General features: G+C 32.9%; 1 protein-coding gene across 2 annotated transcripts; it reads left to right on the forward strand.

Moving 5' to 3' along the window:
- Positions 1-1,785: 1,785 nt before the first annotated feature.
- On the forward strand, positions 1,786-17,086 carry LOC111701372 (plasma kallikrein). 2 transcript variants are annotated; one of them, XM_023472630.1, is made up of 23 exons: positions 1,786-1,897; positions 3,034-3,170; positions 4,006-4,061; positions 5,306-5,360; positions 5,970-6,064; positions 6,221-6,317; positions 6,731-6,801; positions 6,859-6,895; positions 7,163-7,205; positions 7,843-7,947; positions 8,516-8,577; positions 9,948-10,026; positions 11,188-11,250; positions 11,546-11,688; positions 12,033-12,124; positions 12,279-12,387; positions 13,099-13,160; positions 13,712-13,785; positions 14,395-14,471; positions 14,705-14,736; positions 15,148-15,245; positions 15,572-15,625; positions 16,327-17,086. In XM_023472630.1, exons 1-23 carry the CDS (start codon positions 1,822-1,824, stop codon positions 16,392-16,394), a joined length of 1,785 nt encoding a protein of 594 aa, XP_023328398.1. In that variant the 5' UTR covers positions 1,786-1,821; the 3' UTR covers positions 16,395-17,086. The 2 variants fall into 2 exon arrangements, with proteins under 2 accessions (XP_023328398.1, XP_023328399.1); XM_023472631.1 differs by lacking the exons at positions 13,712-13,785; positions 14,395-14,471; positions 14,705-14,736; ... (1 more) ...; positions 15,572-15,625; positions 16,327-17,086 and adding an exon at positions 13,512-13,705.
- The last annotated feature ends 4,600 nt before the right edge of the window (positions 17,087-21,686 follow it).

Here is a 21,686-nt window from a genome sequence, read left to right on the forward strand (position 1 = left end):
ATAGGAAACTATTATGTGAATTATCAAAATTATCAAAATTTAATGCTTTTAACCTCCTCGGATACTAAACGAACACTGAGGCATCTATTCTTGTTTACAAATTCCGCCCAGAGAGAACTGGTTTCAATATGTACGCAGAGTATACTTTCCTTACATTTAAACCCTTCTCCCTCCTACCTCCTCCCCCCTCTCCCAACCCACCCTGTATTAAACTCAAAGCTACTCTGGGAATTCCAAAAATGTTTTGTAAGAATTATCCTGTGTGTGTGCAGTGTGCTAAGATTACAGGTTGAACAGTCTCAATAAATATATATAAAATATACTAAGAGATCAAAAACTAAATTTTAAGATTTTTGTTCGAGTTGGATACTTTTGAACTAGTTAAACTAAATCACTTTATTCTAAATCTTAATTGAAATAATTAAAATGCAAATCCAAGCAAGTTAAATTTTATGAAAAAAAGATAGGCCATGCTTTTCAACAGCATACAAAATAAGATTGCTTAAAGTTGAGTATCTCAAAACCATTCAAAATTATGTTTTAAAATATCTCTATGATGACCATAACAACCATTATAAATACTCTACGGGGCCCGAATAGAAATATATACAGCTTGTCACCAAAATATCTCTATGATGACCATAACAACCAGTATAAATACTCTACGGGGCCCGAATAGAAATATATACAGCTTGTCACCAAAATATCTCTATGATGACCATAACAACCATTATAAATACTCTACGGGGCCCGAATAGAAATATATACAGCTTGTCACCAAAACAATTGTTTACTTTTTACCCCGCAATATGCGGCGCAACCTTTTTAATCAATTATTTATAAAAATAAAAAAATAAAAATTTGTTTTTATTGTAACACAAAAATATAAAATTTAAAATATTAAATTTTTAACTCGTCGTATTTGAGGTATGTTAAGTAAAGTTGTTTAAACATAAACCCAACAAACCATAACGTCTTTAAACCAGTCAGTTCATTGCAAACTACAGAAGGAGAAATAATAACTTATTAAAGTCTTTCATTTTAAAACTAACGAGCTGTGAAAGAATAAAAAAGCCTTATTACACTTTTTTAGCGAGTTTTTTACATTTCATCTGTGAAAAGTGATATACATTTTTAAATTACAATCTTTTATAGATTTTTACGTTCTTTTAGACAAGTAAATTTTGAAATTTTCTTTGTTTGTTGTATTTGTTGAAGCACGACGACCAGTTAACGGTAAAGATTATATAAATAACACCATCATAACCTGAATGAAACTATTTCCATCTGCTAGTTATCAAATCCTGTTTAAAACTTGAATAAGTTTAAGGGGCTGAGCGGCGCTTGAGAATGCTGAGGCCAGTCGTGTTTTTGGTTAGATGTTCTAAATGTTTTTTTATTTGATAAATATATTTTGATTTGTTTTTGATTTAGTTGTGTTCCCAATGTGATTTCCTTTCATTTTTTAATGGCTCACTTATTATAATTTGATACTGTGAGAACCAGAAAAAACTGGGGAATATGAAGACGACATTAAACTAACAGTTAAGTGTATTTGATGCTGTTACAAAGCAATTTTAGTGTTCTACAACTTGTCACATCACTTAGTAAGTAAAATGGGTCTATTCACACTTCTAAATTGTTGTCCCTCATGTTTATGGAATCATTTAAAGCTATAACTTAATTAAGTATGAAAATCGTTTTCTTATTCCACAGTTTTCTGAATATCACTGTAATCTCGGACCTAGATTTATATAAGACAGCTCATGCAGCTTGAATGCTGGACATTTTTTCTTTTATTTGGTAAAATTTAAAGAGAAAATGTTGTTAAAGTATGTACTTGTTGTACAGACATGTACAGTACTGGTCAGCTCTAATATGCGGCAAAAACGGCAATGTAAGTAAATTGAAAACATTTATGATCAAAAGGACTTTCAAGTGAACCTCTGATTTCGATTCCCGATCCACGACAGTACCCTTTCAAGGAACTATATACAGGAACGCCCAACAACAGTACCCTTTTAAGGAACTATATACAGGAACGCCCAACTCAGATATACGCAAATTGTGTACTGTACTCTGTGGGAGGAATGTAAACAAACCCAGTGCCCCCACAGAAGTTGAAGAGAAAGGACTAAGGCTCTGTTTTACAGTCCAAAAAAAAAAACAAGTTAATATATCAAGTTAGAGCGAATATTTATGATTTTTGGCTTTCTGGTCACCATGGAAAATACAATAGCAATATATTCTTATTACACCCCTTGGACCTTTCTCCCTCAAAAATGATGCATTGCCAATGAACTCTTTGTTTTGATCTCCTCCCACTACAGTACACAGATTTAACGAATGAGATTTGGCGGTTCCTGGTTTATATAATTCTTGGTACCCTTGAAAGCTTTGCCGGTTTAAGTATATATATATATATATACTAGCCTTAGAGGGCGCTTCGCGCCCATCTTCTAAATTAATTGTGAACATGTTCTCTTTGTGTACATCGTTAAACAAAACAAAAATAATTCGCGGATTTTCACAAAAAATTTCGTGGATTTTCAAAATTTTCAAAAATTTAATGAAGATCGAATTTTGATGGAGACAAATATTTGAAATTTTGATCATTCATAAACCTTCCCTGTGGTCACGTGATGTCCCACAACAAATTTGGGCCCGATCGGTTCAGCCGTTTTGACGTTCATTGGATACAAACAAACAGACAAACAAACAGACAGACAAGCGAAATTTATATATTTATATACTTGATGTTTGATATATTCACAACAGTGGTTTCTCTTCAAAAATAACTTGCGCATTTCTACTGCAGTAAATCATATAGGAATTATCAGAATCAAATAATTTCAAATTAGAAAACCTTATCTCCCACTTTATTGATCAGATCAAGAGATCAACTTTTCAAGGGTGCAGTTGTAAATCTATCATTGGCATCTTTACATGGAGGGTCACATGAAAATACGCGTACAGTCCCTTTAAGTATCTAAAAAAAATCAAAGCTATGCCTAAAAATTTTTTTTTTTCTAGTTCAGTTTAACCTGGGACAACTGTTTGGACCTCAACCTCATAACAATAACGGTCAGATTAACAACGGCCAAAGGATTGATCTCGGCGCTGTGGCCGGTAACATTCTGGGAAACATTCTGCAACGGCCAAAACAAACGGTTTGTGCAATAATACTCGCCACAAATCTAATCTCTTTGCAACCTGATGGTTAAAACCTTTGATATTTCAAACTATGACTTTTTGATAATTTTTATAAAAGATTTCATAGTTTGAAATATCAAAAGTTACGGCAACAGGTGTCAAGATAAATGATGAAAAGATTAGAGTTTTAGTAAATTTATCAGTATACTTTAAAATACTACTACATCCTTAGAAGAAAATTGACAAATATAATTATTAACCCTCCAATAATTCAAGTAATTGCGATCAGATAAATTGTATACCATACGATAACTCCCTTAAGTCAAGTTCAATTTTATTCTGTATTAATTATAATCTAATGCAATCCAAATAAATAGTTTTAAGTTTTAACCTTATTTTTTCGTCTTTTTGTTTACAGTTTCTTTAGAATTCAATTGTATTTAAAATGTGTTCTTACCTTTACATGTAATTAACTATATAGCTTTGGGAGCCCAGCGCTGCCCAGGCTACTAAAAGTTACTCCCGCTGTTTACCCGCACTTGAACGATTTTACCGGGGAACTAAATTTTTCCCTTTTAAGTCGACCCTCTCAAAACCTCAAAGTCTCAAAACCAAGCTAAGCACATTTCAGTTGGTCTCCTGAGTTCACCATTCAAAACTTGAGACAAATTGAATTTAAAGGATTCAGCTGAGTTATGATCGGACAAACACACAGAGAGACAGACAGACAGGCAGAGATTACAACTTTATACAAGATAATCAATTATATTGAATATTCTTTTCAAATTTGAATACTCATGTGTGCGTCACATATCATATAGTTTTTTTTTACTCATTTAAATATTGTTTCAGGATGGATCCTCGACGCCTATTCCTCCTTTAAATGGATTTATAAATGATTTTGTTGGGTAAGTTTTGCCATATTATTCTACAGGGTTACCCACAAATGATGAGACTTCAGAGACGACTGTCACACTGTGCGTAATTTTAAATATCGGTTTCCTATATATTAATTATTCTGGGATACTGTCAAAGTTTTTATTATATGCAAAATTATTAATTAAGTCCTTTGGAGACTATTTTTAAGACAGAAGACTTAATTTAATCTTGGGATCGATGTTTCGAGTCTTAAGTCGTCTTTACAGTCGCATCCTTTTTGGTTAACCCTGTGCCCATCATTAATTCTTGGTAAATCATTTACAAGAAAAATTATAAATCTTAAAAAACAATAATTGACATCTTTGCTCTTCCTAATCTTGGGTTTAAAATTTTAACTGGAGGAGTAAATACTACATTCTGATTATTTTTTCACATTTTTGATCAGTTGATGTCAAGGGTACCGCTTTAAATCGGACATGAAACAAACAGACAGACAAGCGAAATTTATATATTTATATACTTGATGNCCCCAATTACCAAATACATGAACAATTATTTCCAACAAAACTTCGGCAATAAATATTTAGTTTTCGAGAAAAATAATTACCAGTTTATTTAATATTTATGGTTCCACATCCTGTCTTTAGTTATCAAACAGATTTCAAACAGATTTCAAACAGATTTCAAATAAACACATTTAGGGGTTGGGGACTAAAAACGTTAAAGAGTAGAACTAGATGTTTGAGGAAAATGTTTATATTTGCTTTTTTTATTCAAATTTACAATTTAGTTATCATATGAATTATACATGTTTCCAAGGTGGGAGGGGGAAGGGGGTAAATTAATCATTGTAACCTAAAACAAGCAAAGAAAATAATTGCTTTATTGTTTTAAAGAAAAAAAAATGGCTTAAGCGACAAAAAAGTTTGTGAATTCAAATCAAAGGGCATCATAGCAACATACACTTTAAATCCAGTTTAAAAATAACTTTTCGCGGCAGTCTACAGCTAGATCTATGCGAGCGCAGCAGCCGGATTTTTGATTAAAACATTTTTTTTCGAGCAATTTAAAAATGACACTGAAAATAGGGGCGTATTCAGGAATTTTTTCAGGGGGTCTTAAAATTTTTTTCTTTCCAGGAGGGGGGGGATCAGCACCCGTTGGGTCCTGAAAACCCCCTGAAATCAATAGATTGCACTGGTCCAGGGGAGAGCTTAGCCCCCATAGCCCCTCCAAAATACGCCTCTGATTGATCTATGAATAATATTTTTAGAACTGCTCTGAACAACACAGACATTCAACTTGGATTCGAAAATGGAAATCTCCAGGTAAAAAGGTTATGTAGTACTATAGAACCAGATTTTATAAATTTGAGCTAGGTCTATTGAGCTGGTTTAACCACATATTTTGAATCCGTGATTCATAATACATACAGATAAGTATTTAAATCGATGGTCGGTAGTTTAGCGACCTAACTCACATTTATAAAATTTGGTCTTTAGAAATATGTTTTATTTAAAATATATTAGTTTAGTATTTTTTATAGGGACTGGAAGCATAATGTAAAGTTACCCTTCATTCAAAGATGCCCATGCCTGCTTCACAACGGTACCCTTAAAGCCTTTGTCCGATCAATTATGAATCAGATATCAATGTTTTTGATTTATATAACTGATTATTTCTAATTTTGGTTTCTCTACACCAGTGAATTTCACATTTCCACTGCAGGTAAAAATTGGAATTATCAGAATTAGACACTTTTAACCCCAGAAAAACGACAATATCTTCCACATTATTGATCAGATAAAGGGTTTTAAGGGTTTTAAGGGTACTCTCGTAAATCGGGCATTGCCATCTTTGCACGGAGATTACGCGTACAGTTTCCTTTAAGAAGGCATTGTTAAGCGCCATTAATTCAAAAAATTACTGAATATTAGGTGGCAATAAACCCAGTGAATAGACCGCAGGAGAATGGTAGACCAGACTTTAACTATGACTGTGACGGTCAACTCTTCAGACGATTTCCAGACAGGCATGATGGCGATCAACAAAAAGAACGTCGTCGGGGTGGGAACCAACGTCGTAGCGGGGACCAACGCCGACGTGACAAATCGCGACGTCGTGGCGACGACTGTGATAGTCATGAAGATGACGACGATCGACAACATGGTGATCGCCATGATGATAGAGATCGAAGAAGGGCTGAGCAGGTGGTTTGCCCCTGCTGGAGATTTGGACTTATCCCAGATAATAATAATCTCAACATTATTAATAATCCATCTCAGGTAGATTATTTTTCAATATTCCAGTTTTTAATGTGGGAAAAATATTTCAAAAACTATATTTTATTACGAAAAAATAAAACCATTTGAAGATAAAAGCCAAAGACATAACAGGATTTGAGGATTACAGCCAAAACATAACACAATTTGAGGATTACAGTCAAAACATAAAACGATTAGAGGATCACAGCCAAAAAAAACAAAAAACGATTTAAGGATAAAAGTAAAAAAAAATAAAACTTTAAGTGGTTTTCCATTGCATGAACACTATAGTTTCAGTAGAAGTAAATATTTCCATTTACTGTAAAGCNCCAAAAAAAAAAAAGAAACTATTTGAGGATAAAAGCCAAATTACAACTAAGCATTGGCAATAACACATCTTATTAACTATTATTATCATTATTATTTTGTTATAGGAAAACAACCCTTTCAGTTGTAAACAGAAGTGCGATAACACCCCTGAATGCGCTGCATGGACCTTTAAAGAGTAAGATACAAAAATAATTCAATATAAAAAAACGTAATTCTAAATTTTTTTCTCTAGGTCAAGAAGAAGAAGAAATTTCAACTGTTTCCTAAAGGCAGAAAAATATGTCTCAATTTTTTTTTAATTGTAAATTTATAATATTATTTAATTGACATCTATATGTAGAAAAAGCATTGTAGGTTTGATAATAGTAATCTTTATTAAAATTTTATCCTTTACTAATATTAAAGATTATCCTATTAAGAAAACGCAAAACAAAAATGTTTTTGGAACAGAAAAAACGGAAATTATATGAAATAGTGAATTTTCATACTAATTTTTTGCGCTTTAATTGCTTTGCTAATTATTTTTCTATGAGTAGAGTAGCAGTGCAAATCTGTTTACAGTGGACGACTATGTTTCAGGCAAAATCAGATTTTTTTTGTTAAATTGGGAAAGAAACCAAAATATGTCAATCATACGTAACACAATTTATAAATAAAAAATAAACTAGTTAAAATACATTTTCGAATAATTGAGTACAAACAAAACACTGCAAATGTTTCAAAATCCTTCCAAAACCTCTTCTTAAATTTTCTAAAATGCACTCCCTGGGCTACAAAAAAAATATATTTAAATTGATTAAAGTAAAACTTAAGGCCAAGCCGTTGCAATACTTTAATGTCGAGGCTGTCTAAAACTTTGAATATATGTAAATGTTTTTAGTTATATGGTGAAATTTATTCTCTCTTAAAAATAAGTTAAACAGATAAATGGTTACAGAATCCGACGCTAGTGATTTGCCGATTTTATAGTTCTCTTTCGGGGATTTCATCCTGTATACTGTCCATTTAAATGTTGTCAACTACTGTTCTTAAGTGTAAGATATTCAAATGACAAATTTGATGAAACAAAAATGTCTCGCAAAACATGCAATTATAGCATGAAAATCATTTGAACCGATTTAGAAAATATAGTCATATTATAGACGTTATATTTAGTTTCAAAACACACAAAATTCCTAAAATGAAAATAAATAAAATGGAATAAAAATTAACTCAGGAGTGAAAAACTGTGGTCAACCTGGGGGACAACCACAACCACAACCTACTCAACCTCCACAACCACAACCTACCCAAGCTCCTTCAACCTCAGCTCCACTCACAAGTAAAAGATATTATTTTTTTATCTGTTTTATTTCAACAAAATAAATAAAGGAATACACTCCGGTACCTTTTAACCCAATAAAGCCATACTGTGGAAAATTTTGCAGTATAAATTCGCGAGTCATTTTTGTAAAGAACCCTTAACGGAAAATAATATTGATATGTAATTCATTATAAATCAACGCTCCGAGAGCTTGGTATAATTTATTTTATAAAAAATTGGCAGAAATTATGCATTTTTTTCTATGAAATTTTTGCATTTTTTTTTCGCTAAATTTTCGTAAAATTTTTGCATTTTTTATTTCGCGCAACAGATTGAAGCAAATTTTTTCGAAAAAGCGAAGATTTTAATTTATTATTGCGAGCAAAAAAAATGCGAAATTATCGACGAAAAAATAGTGTTCGCAAAAAATGCGAAATTTTCGCAGATGATCTACTCTTTTCGCATAAAACTCTAGTGTGAGTTTAGTCAACAAAGTTTAATAGATTTACAGAGATAAACGATATTATGCGATTTTGTTCAAATGATCCCAGACTTCTTAAATTAATTGAACATATTTGTACTGCAGGTTGCAGAACTGTATCTGGAGCCAATAATGGAGCATTGTGCGTCCTCCCTTTCACACATAAGGTAAATAACGGAGCATCGTGCGTCCTTCCTGTCACACCTAATATAAATGATGGATTATTGTGCATCCTTCCTTTCACACATGTGGTAAACAATGGAGCATAGTGCGTCCTTTCTTTCACACACAAGGTTAAAAATAGAGCATTGTGCGTCCTTCCTTTCCCACATAAGGTAAATAATGAAGCATTGTGTGTCCTCCCATTCACACATAATGTTAATATTGGAGCATTGTGCGTCCTCCATTTCACACATAAGGTAAATAATGGAAAATTGTGCGTCCTTGCTTTCACACATAATGTAAATATTGGAGCATTGTGCGTCCTCCATTTCACACATGAGGTAAATAATGGAACATTGTGCGTCCTTCCTTTCATATAATAATGTAAATATACGAGCATTGTGCGTCCTCCATTTCACATATAAGGTAAATAATGAAGCATTGTGCGCCCTCCCATTCACACATTATTCAAATATTGGAGCATTGTGCGTCCTACATTTCACACAGAAGGTAAATAATGGAGTATTGTGCGTCCTTCCTTACACACATAAGGTAAATAATAAAGTTTTGTGCGTCCTCCCTTTCACACATAAGGGAAATAATGGAGCATCGTACGGTCTTCCTTTCACACACAAGGTAAGTAATTGAGCATTGTGCGTCCTTCCTTTCCCACATAAGGTAAATAATGGAGCATTGTGCGTCCTTCCTTTCACACACAAGGTAAAGAATTTAGTTTGGTGCGTCCTTCATTTCACAAATAAGGTAAATAATGGAGCATTGTGCGTTTTTCCTTTCACACACAAGGTAAATAATGGAGCATTCTGCGTCCTCCCTATCACACATAAGGTAAATAATGAAGCATTGTGAGTCCTCCCTTTCACACATAAGGTTAATAATGGAGCATTGTGTGTCCTACATATCACACACAGGTAAAGAATGGAGCATTCTGTGTCCTCTTTATCACACATAAGGTAAACAAAGGAGCATAGTGCGTACTTCCTTTCACACATAAAGTAAATAATAGAGCATTGTGCGTCCTTTCTTTCACACACAAGGTAAATAATATAGTTTGGCACATCCTCACTATCACACATAAGGTAAATAATAGAGTTTTGTGCGTCCACCCTTTCATACATAAGGTACATAACTGAGCAATGTGCGTCCTCCCTTCCATACATAAGGTAAATAATGGAGCATCGTTTTACATTTCAAATCACTTATCGAGTGATCTGGATTCGTTTAAACTACACAATTGCTTTGTCTCGTTAATATTTTCAGTCTCAACTTCGTATTTATATGTCATAGTTTTCTAGTTCTAAATGTACATAATTTGAAAATAAATTAAATAAATATTTCAATTTCAATATGATTTCAGGGAATAACCCATACAAAATGTACGTTAGACGATGCCGATGACGGTAAGCCATGGTGCTCCACACTCACTGATGGAACAGGTCACTTTCATTCAGAGGATTAATTGGGTCACCTTTATAATCAATTTAACACTTGGGGCCGTTTAAACGATGGAATCATTTGACGTTTGAGATCAATTTAACCTTTGAGTTCAAATTAACCTTAGAGATGAAATGAATCTTTTAGAATCAATTTAACACTTGGGGCCGTTTAAACGATGGAATCAATTAACGTTAAAGATCAATTTAAACTCTGAGATCGAATTAACCTTAGAGATGAAATGAATCTTTTAGAATCAATTTGACACTTGGGGGCCGGGCCGTTTAAACGATCGAATCAAATAACGTTTGAGATCAACTTAAACTTTGAGATCAAATTAACCTTAAAGATGAAATAAACCTTTTAGAATCAATTTAACACTTGGGGCCGTTTAAACGATCGAATCAATTAACGTTAAAGATCAATTTAATTTTTGAGTTCAAATTAACCTTTGAGATAAAATGAATCTTTTTAGAATCAATTTAATTGTTCAGATTCGTTTTAACTTGAAGGATCTATATCAATCTAATCAATTAAATCAATTTTAATCAATTTAATCAATTTAATCAATTTAATCAATTTTAATAAATTTTTGAAGTTAGTTTAACCTTTTTGACTAATTAACATTTTATTTTAACTTTAATTTTTTCCGAAGTATTTTTAGCAACAATAATTTGTAAAACAAATCTTTTGTATAAGAAGCAACAGTTGTTGAAATTGAAAAAAATTAAAAATGACCCTCGAGGCAAAATTTTCAATGCCCGATTCACAACGATACCCTTTGTCTGATCAATTATTAATTAGATATTACGTTTTCAAAACTGATTATTTTCAGCATGGTTTCTCGACCTGCGCATTTCTACTTCTTGAATTATCAGAAACAAACACGTTTAAACCTAGAAAACCGACAATATCATCCACAGTATTGATCAGATAAATGTTTGAAGGGTACTGTTGTGAGTTAGGCATTGTTATTTTTGCATGGAGGTTCACTTCAAACTACGCTTACAGTCCCTTTAATACTTAGTGTTTTTTACTAGTTTAAATTTTAGAAAAAAAAAAAATTTTTAAATCATTTTTTTTGGCAAAATAAACTTTTATGCTACAATTATGATACTACAATTTTTCGAAAAAAAAACAATATTAATAAAATAATTATAAAGGTCAGCATATCGGAGGTCAGGGACAATGGGGTCATTGTATACCTGAGTGCTCAGAAAACCAAGGTGAAACTTTTTTAAAAATATTGAAGCTGCGAAAAGAAATTGTTATCTTTGCAAGACAGGAAATAGGAAATTTAAAAAACTATTTTATACAGTATTAATTGTTACAAGAGTTTCACATCTTTTAAAAATAAGACTGGAATTTTAGATTTCTAGAGGACAAGAATAATAATTTCATATCTCTGAGGACAGGAAATACAGGTTTTACATCTCTAGAAGTCAGAAATTAGTAATTTGACATCTCTACTGAAGACATGAAATAGGAAAATTCATCAAATCTAGTTTTTGCATTTATCAGGACTTGATATTATACCGATCACAGAGGAAAAACCAGCTCCAGGACCCGTACCAGGATGTGGAGCTTACACTAAGAGATTCCAGACTAGAATAGTTGGAGGGAAACCAGCAGATCCTAATGAATGGCCCTGGCTAGCTGCCCTGGTAAGATCCTAATGTATGGCCCTGTCTAGCTGCACTGGTAAACCTGTAACTACCGTTTAAATTTTTTTTTAATGTTTCATCTTTTCTAAGTCTTGAACTCTATGTCTCTCTGTTGCTAAAAGTCTCTGAAGTCCTTTTTGTAGTTTTGTTTCTTTCTTGTTTTTTACCGAACAACTAATAATTTAATCAAAATTGAAATTTTGCCACAAACTCTGATTTTCTAATCCCTGTATCTTTGCACCTTTGAAATATTAAAGATGTTGCAAAGATGTAGGGATTATAAAATCAGAGATTGTGGCAAATACTCAATTTATACAATATTTCGCGAACATTCCTTTTTTAAGCTCCGACCCAGCAGCACAGGCTCTGGACAGTACTGTGGAGGAACTCTTATCTCAGATACTCATGTCCTAACCGCAGCGCATTGTGTTGTTATGTAGGTGTCATTTTCTATAAAAAATAATAATAATAACATGATATGTTCAATTATAATAATAATAATATAGATTATATTATCATTACTCTTATAATTTCTGAAGGTAGAGTTTCATGCAAAACGAAATTATCTTTTCTGATTAATAATAATATAGATTTAAAACTGAAGAGATCCAAGTAAAGCTTGGAGAATATGATTTCAATGCTGCTGGAGAGACACAAGATCAACAGTACGCGGTTCAATCTGTAATAGTTCATCAACAGGAAATACTTAAAAATCAAGTTCAAAAATTGAAAACAAAATTATTGAGTCTGCATTGAAATTGTATAGTTAAAGGGACTGTAAGCGTCATTTTAAGTGACCCTCCCTAAAAATTTGGCAACGCCCGATTCATAACGGTACGCTTAAAACCTTTATATGTTCATCGAGTACAGAGATGTGCGTGAAAATGTATCGAAATCTGCTTGTATGATCAGCTGCAAAGTTTGGTGTGCACAGTACAGTCTGAACTCTACGCATGAAGGGTCACTTTAAGTTTGCATGGGACCAAATATGTAAATATTTAAAGGGACTGTCTAAGTAATTTTAAGCAACACTCGATGTAAAAATGGCAATGCTCATTCATAACATTACCATTGAAAGCTTTATCTGACCAGGTATAAATTTGATATGTACGTTTTTTTCATTTGTGGTTTCTCTACAAAAGTGACAATTGTTGCTTATAAGAAACACAGAAAAATAGTTTCCGAGTTAGAAAAACGATATTGTCTTCCACATTTTTGATCTGATTAGGGCTCCAAGGTTAACATTGTTAATATGGCATTGCCATCTTTGCATGTAGGGTCTCGCAGAATTATGTTTACATTCCCTTTAATTTTAACAGAACATCTCTATTCTGCAATATTTACATAGAAATGAGTTAGAGTACATACTTTCAAGATTTTAATTTAAACTTAATTGTGAGTTAATTATAGTATAATAATGCAACCTATGAAAACGACATTGCAATTCTAAAGTTAGCTAGTCCTATTACAAGGTAAAAACTTTCAAACTTTTTTGAAAAAATTACTTTAAATATATTTTAAAATATCTCAAAAATCAGGAGCTTTTTCAGTCCAGGGAGGAGGGGGGGGGTGAGTATCTAACAATTTGAAAAAATCGTTTAGATCTGATTTCTGTCAGAATCAAAAATGCTATTTTAAAAGTCGAAACTTCTAAGATTATTTAAAAAGCCCTTTAAAAGCATAGTTTTTTAATGTAAAAAGGCTCAAATAGAATAATAAAAATCCACCAATTTTTTTTAAATACTTCAAACTTGCCCTTTTACACATTTTTAAAAACAAATCTGTTTTCCCGATCTGTCTCCCTAAACCAAATTATGTTTCAGAACTAAATCTGTTTTCCCAATCTGTTTCCCTAAACCAAACTATGTTTCAGAACTAAATCTGTTTTCCCAATCTGTCTCCCTAAACCAAATTATGTTTCAGAACTAAATCTGTTTTCCCAATCTGTTTCCCTGAACCAAACTATGTTTCAGAACTAAATCTGTTTTCCCAATCTGTCTCCCTAAACCAAACTATGTTTCAGAACTAAATCTGTTTTCCCCATCTGTCTCCCTCAACCGAACGAAGAGTTTGAAGGACAAAAGGCCTGGGTTATAGGTAATGTTTTTTTTATGAAATACTTTAATGTTCGAATTTGTGTTGCAAAAATTTAGTTTTTGATATAAAATTTTCAACAATTAAAGGTAGTGTTCGCGAAAAATGAAAGGGGGTATAGGCTTAATGCGATAAAAAAGCGCTTTTGATCGCTACTAATCTTACTTCTATCTGTTGCGTCTATAAGGAGAAAATTGATAAAAACGACAAATACCGAAGAACGTAGTACAGTGTCCATACAAATTCAGAAAGATGCAACATACGACACAGTGAAAAAATCAATTTAATATTAAACAATTCCAAATATTACAACCTATAGTCATCGATTATCTTTCGCCACATTTGTATATAGTTGATTTTTCATAATATGTTTTAATTGTTATGATCTGAGAGTTACTTATAAAAACATTTATTCCTGTTTCGAGGATTTTTGGTAATGAAGGCGACATTTTAATATTTTCCAGGAATGTTCGAAAACAAGCTGTTTCGAATTATCGAAAGATAATCGATGACTATAGGCGCATGTGCAGGTTTAATTTTTTTATCTTATTTATGGGATTTCCGTATTGAAAAAATGCGATTTTTGTAACAAGGAATAATTTATTTATTTAGGATGGGGCACAATATTTTTTGGCGGCCCTGCAAGTGATGTTCTCAGAGAAGTGGAGGTGGATGTGTGGAACCAACAGGCAAAGTTTTACATTATTCAAAACATTCAAAGGGGTACATATTGTAAAGTATTATCTCCCCCTCCCTCTCTGGTAGAAATGATTTTTGATGGTTTCGGGTGCAAATGAAATAAAAAAATGACATTAATAGGCAGGTTGTTTCATCCTCCTTGATATTTTTAACATTTTTTCTCCTAAAAATGATTTATTTTTTCAAATTCAATTGAAAAGTAAAATTAAAGATTTTTGTTTAGAAATGTGCTGCTAATTATCAAAATATCGGCAGGTAAAGATTTTTAGAAAAAAATAAAAACCAAATTAATAAAAATGTTTAAATCAAAATTTAATTAGGATTGTATTTTATATTAGAATTTGTTTTAATTATTTGTTTTAACACTATGATGTGTGCTAGATTCATGAACTGTATCTTTGATAACTATTTAAGATCTGTTCTTGACACTATGATGTGTGCTGGATTCATGAACTGTCTCTTTAATAACTATTTAAGATCTGTTCTTGACACTATGATGTGTGCTGGATTCATGAACTGTCTCTTTAATAAATATTTAAGATCTGTTCTTGACACTATGATGTGTGCTGAATTCATGAACTGTCTCTTTAAAAACTATTTAAGATCTGTTCTTGACACTATGATGTGTGCTGAATTCATGAACTGTCTCTTTAATAACTATTTTAGATCTGTTCTTGACACTATGATGTGCGCTGGGTCTCCTGGAGTGGATTCCTGCCAAGGAGACAGTGGCGGACCTCTTAACTGTAAGAATTCATTTACAGGTAAATCATGTTCTAAGGCTGGGTGTGTTCCCATTATTTTGTAATTTTTCTTTCCTTGTTCTAGAACGAGAGCCTTCAGCTAGATCGATGGTTCCGCGTTCGTTCTTTTTCTATCGTTTCATTCCCGTTCCAGTCCGTTATATTCCGTGCAGTTCCAGCCACTTGTTAACTGTAAAGATCTTAAAGGATAAAGAACAATAACAATTTTGATTGTTAATGTTATTTAGTCTACGTCAAACCAAAGTAAATTTCACGCAAGCTTTAAATCTTGAATGTAGTTTGCATAAACAATCTCAGAAAAAAATGAAGAAAAATATGTTTTCCAGGTTCTTGGTCGGTGTGTGGTGTAGTATCTTGGGGGGCCAAATGTGCCGAAGAAGGTTGGAATACTATAAATTTTTTAAATAGCTTTATAACTTTAGGAATAATTCTTGTTTTAAATATATTAACTCATCGTAGCACCAGTGCTACACAGAAGAGCTCTAGACCATCTCAATTTAAGGAAGTGGTCTAGAGCTACTCTACATGTGATCTTGCCATGCTATATTTGTTTATAAAACTTGCTGGGCAAAGAGAATAGAATATATATTACAGTGGAATTTACTAGAAAAAAGTGTAAAACGGCCATTTTGTTGTACTGTTTCCATACTGCAGGTATATTTCACTTATTTGCGCTATATAACCTTTTGGGCCCTGAAACATCATTTTATAGAAAATCTAAAATTTATATTAAAAGAAAATCAAATTATGAAATAGGCTGTTTTCATAATTGACCAATGATCATTTCACATAGGCTCTATGCCTTTCACTTTACAAACGATGATTTTCCGTTATAACTAAAAAATAAAATTCCACTCTAATATATATTCTATTCTCTATGGTGCAGGGTCTACTCTAGACAGTATGAGTGAATGCATTACAGTACACATTGTACCGGCTCGAATCACACAAATTTTAGAGTGGTGTGAGAATGTACACGCTTTCATTTGACTGGTGCCACGATGAGAAAAACATTAAAAAAAATCTCATTTAAAATATTTTCCATAAATAAGTGGTTTAAAAAAAAATATTCTTTATTTAGATTATCCTGGAGTGTACACAAGGGTTTCCAAATACCTCGACTGGATTAATTCAAATACATTTTTCTGATAATTTGTGAAATCTGAAATGAGACAATTCTAATCCCACAGGTTGAGGTCACTGCAGTCTAGAATCATTAATCAATTTTTAGATAGAAAAAAAAAAAATTTGTAATTATCGTGTTTTTTAATCACTCTGAATGTCAGCTTAAACCGTACAGTTCAGAAATATTTTCAATTTGAGATTTATGTTGATAGTCCCTTTCATCTAACAAAATCAATATTGTAAAAATTATTTAAGTAAGTAAATATTATCACCTAAATTAAAGGGACTTTAAAAAATTTAAAGGGGGTATAAGCTTTCATTATCAAGAGCTAAAGTGATCAGCTTTTAGCCTATGCCCTATTTTCCTTTACAATCCCTTCAAGTAAATAGATATTATCACCTAAATTAAGCAATATATATATTTTATATATCTTTACTATTTATTCATTCTCTTATCTATGATTAATGATTAAATAAATTGATTAAATAAATATATACCTTTATATGAATTTTACTATTCTTTGCAGTTTTCTTTTTCCAAAAATAGTCTTTTGAAAACGGACATTCTTGATGCATACAGGGTGTCCCACGAAACATGACAGTAGCAAGACAATTTGAAAGTCGTCTTAAATCTTTAGTTTTATTTTATATACTTATAGTCGTCAACCTTCTTTTACATGTATGATTCTTGCAATAATAAACAAAAAATTCTTCTATTTCTGGGATTGTCAAAACGTGAGACAGATGGAGAAAGGGGACCAGATACTTGCACTGCCATTGGTGGAAGTTCTGGTCATGTAATACAGACGATTCCATTTTATTATCAATTATATCAATTAAAAATGAAAAATTATTAAATTTAAATTATAATTTAGGAGCGTACCTAGGCTGTTTAGGTTCCTCTGGGTCAAGGATTTAATGCAAGGAAAGTTATTTCAGAGGTGTACGCATCTTTTGTACTGCTGTGTACTGTCACTGGGCGGTAATGTAAACACAAGACGGACGTCGAAGCCTGCTAGGGTTTCCAACGTAATAGATTATTCTCTTACGCGTAATTACGTGCAGTTACGCGTAATAATTTTCATTTCGTGTAATTTCGCAGGATTACGCGTAATTGGGGAAATATCCATTTCGCGAAACTACGGCGTAATGTAGCGTAATTTCTACAACGTAATTTCGCGAAATTTCATAATGATTACGCGTAATAAGCAAAACTATAATTACGCGTAATTAAGGCCTAATTTGCGGAATTTCTACAAGGTAATTTTTCGAAATTTTGTATTAATTACGCGTAATTAGCGAAACTTCAATTTCGCGTAATTTCTACAAAGTAATTTTCCGAAATTTTGCAATAATTACGTCTATGAAATTTTGAAGTTTTAACTTTTTATTTAAATAAAACAACTAACTTACAAGGAAAATAATGTCACGCAAGTTGAATCAGAATTTCAGCCAATACTATGTTGATGTAATTTTCACGTTCGACAACTAAAAAGTTTAACAAAGGGCCAAATATATATATATCAACGATATGTACATTTTGATTTTCTGATTTTAATAAAAGTAGACGAAAAATACAATAAACTATATCGGCAAAGATTAATAAAATAAAATACCGGTGCCAAAATTTAAGAACTGGCAAAATCATACAAGGAGCTTCAGGTAAGCATGGTTTTAAAAGGCAACATTCTTTGAGACGGATAAAGACGATTGCGGAGAGAGATGTTATTGAAGAGAATTGAGAATTAATATGTACTTTATTTATTACGGAATTGTTTCGTATTACGTAATTTCGTGTAATTACGCCTTAATTACGCGAAACTAGACTTTCTTTCGTAAACGTAATAAACGCGTAACTACGCGTAATGTTCCTGCGTAAGTGAAAGAAAGTGTTACGCGTAATTACGCGTAACGTAATTACGACTGGAAACCCTTAAGCCTGCCATGGGATCCATCTTTCACATAAATAATCTATGAAATATTCTGGTCATAGGAACTATATACTATGTGAATTATCAAAATTATCAAAATTCAATGCTTTTAACCTCATCGACTACTAAACGAACACTGATGCATCTTTTCTTGTTTACAAATTCCGCCCAGAGAGAACTGGTTTTAATATGTACGCAGGGTATACGCAACTGCAATTATCTTTCCTTGCATTACATTCTTGCTCTGGGTTCGTAATTTTCAGATTGGTTGCGTATTTGGCATTTGCTGAATGTGATCCGTTTAAAACTTTGATTTATATACCACATCTCAAATATATATATAAGATTGTTGACACATGTTTATATCAATTTCTCGAGACCGGGACATCAAACAGAACTCCTATAGGTTGCGATGAACTCCTGAAGTGTGTAGGTTCCCGTCAGGACATTTGGAGGAAAATGTACGCTAGATTCTGACGTGTGTATTTTGCTTAGTCAACTACACTGATAATTGTTATTATAAGGTGCAGTACGTGGAAAAGGGATATGAAAATAAAAAAAATTTCGTGGGGGAGGACGAGGGTGATTTTATTCATGGTCTATTTTGGTCATAAAAAGAATTGTAACTTTTCTTCACCTTAATCATACATAATAAAATGGTAAATGAAGACAACTTCTCATAAATATACAGTGCTCCCCAGAAGTTTTCAGTGCTTATTATTTTATTTTGGGAAGCACTGTATATTTTAAAATGTCGCCAATGCCTACCATTTTATTTTGGGGAGCACTGTATATTTATGAGAAGTTGTCTTCATTTACCATTTTATCATGTATGATTAAGGTGAAGAAAAAGTTAAATTCTTTTTATAACCCAAATAGACCATGAATAAAATCACAACCCCCCCCCCCACGAAATTTTGGTTTATTTTCTTATCCCTTTTCCACGTACTGCACCTAATAACAACAATGATCAGTGTAGTTTATTGAGCTAAATCAGAGATATGAAAGTTACAGAGATCGATAATTAGCTAAAATATGCGATATTTTCCACACTGTACACAACCAATCATCAAACATTGTATTCAGGGATATTTAAGGATCCTTTGGATACGAAACACAAAATCTTCCAAAAAAAAGACTGAATTCATAAATGTTATGTTTCATGTTTAAAACTGGAGTATTTCTTTAAAAGTTGTAAAACTTAACCCGTGAATGGATATTATGTTCAACAAGTGGCCGTGAGATGGCACTCTAAAAACCTATCGTAAAAACGTAGCATGTCGTGTCAACTTATAGGCCTACGTAGCCCACCCTGTGAAAGGAGATAAGCAGTCTGTGTAATCTTTTAGCTAAATACACATGTCAGAATCTAGCGTACATTTTCCTCCAAATGTCCTGACGGGTTTAGGTTTTAGCCTATACCCCTTTCAAATTTCCTTAACAGTCCCTGTAAGCATGTCATCCTCAAAATCAAAAGTGCTGCACAGTGGATATCGAAATCAAGCGATGGGGATTATGAGTGTTCATAAAAAAGTTCTTGCATTTCCTGCAATTCTTTCAAAACTCATTTTATTTTCATGTCAGTACAAAGTACAACGTTCATCGAAAATCGTGACCAGTGCACTGGCTCCATCAGGTTGAGAAAGATTAGCTTTCAGATACATCGTCTTCCGCTCTACAGACTTCAGCTAGTGATGTGCACACTTCGTTTTTGAGGGTGCAAGCAAAAATTGATGAGATCATAGCAAAAAATACTTAAATATACATGTTTAGGGCTACGAAAAAACATGAGTTAGAGCGGCAAAATCAAAGCCCAACGCTTTTTGACATTTCATTCTATGTGTGCATTAAGTTCGTTTTTTTTGTTTGTTTTTGCCTATATTATCTTTCAGGGGGGTCAACATTTGGATGTGTAAAAACGAATGTGAAATAACGATCGTTTTGGATCGTTTTCCCCGTTTTTATAATGATTAAACAATTGCAAAATGTAATCAAGAAAACTTTAACTTTAAAATCTAGGAAGTTTTATTGAAAGTTTTCTAAAAAACGAACAATATAACGATTAACATCACTATCTACAACTTGTATTTCTGGATCCAAACCAAACCAAACCAAATCTACTTCCTTGAAGGGATTATTGAATCCATAGCATGCAAAATACTCTCAATGCACACAGATCATCACGTTTACGTGTATAAACCCATATTTCCAGGATTAAGTTGTATGCATAAATATTTGGAGGAGAGGGGTAAATCAGTANGGGTTCTAGATTAATTTTCTCATCCCTACCTTCCAACGTATTCGATTATCTTTTTTAAATTGCGATTTTTTATCAAAGGGATAAAAGTATCATCAGGGAGGAAACCTTGCCAGCTCCATATTTTAAATTTTTGATTAATTTAATCAATTCTTAATACCGTTGTAAAGCAGATATGGAGTCTGTCTGTAATTCAAAATCACTTTCAATTAATATTGTTTAAATTTTAAAATTTCAAGTTTTCAAAATTTTCTTACAAGATAAGCTATATGTGAAGGGGTGGATGTGGGGGGGGGGGCAAAGTTCATTATTCATATTCAATTCAAATCCGTTCTTGAATATCATCATCCAATTCTGACAAATTCGGAATTTATATATTCACGTATATACATAGGATGGTCCCAAGTAACAAAAGTGAGGAATTTCCCCAGATTCACCAACCGTGGTGACTTTCTTTGAGGAATAAAGATATTCCTAAGGAATTCTTGAGAAAATCTTGGGAATAGTTCCAGGGAAATTCCCAGGAATTTGTTCTGAAGACCTTTTTGCTACAAATTTTCTCTGGTTTTTCTGAAGAATTGGTAACAAGAAATTCCCTAGAATTGGTTACAAGAAATTCCTTGGAAAGAGTTACGAGAATTTCCACGGAATGGGTTACAAGAAATTCCTCGGACCTGGTTCCTCGGAATTGGTAACGAGAAATTCCTGGGAAAACCTGTCGACATTTCCACCGGATTTTCCTGTGAAAGATTCCTGGGAATTTCCGCGGATTCCCAGGAAAGATTCCTGGGAATTTCCGCGGATTTTCCGCAAAATTGTTACTTGGGGTGAATCTTTCAAACATACGTAAATCCGCTATACTCCACTCCTGACCTACGCCAAATCCACTATACTACACATCCGTCCTTTTAGCCTGTGTTTTTACATCTGCTATATGGAAACCTAGCCTGTCCTAGCCGCGGCGCTCGGCCCCCTAGCCTAACCTAGTCGCAGCGCTTGGCCCAGAAATTGTCATAACCTAACCTAACGATCAAATAATACAAAAATAAACAGCTGGCGTAGGTCCGATATTGCAGCAGGTCGGAAAGTTAATAAGTCAGAAGTTCATTAGCCATGGGGGGATGTTAC

This window comes from Eurytemora carolleeae, unplaced genomic scaffold, assembly GCF_000591075.1.
Source record: "Eurytemora carolleeae unplaced genomic scaffold, Eaff_2.0 scaffold154, whole genome shotgun sequence".
Classification (NCBI taxonomy): domain Eukaryota; kingdom Metazoa; phylum Arthropoda; class Copepoda; order Calanoida; family Temoridae; genus Eurytemora; species Eurytemora carolleeae.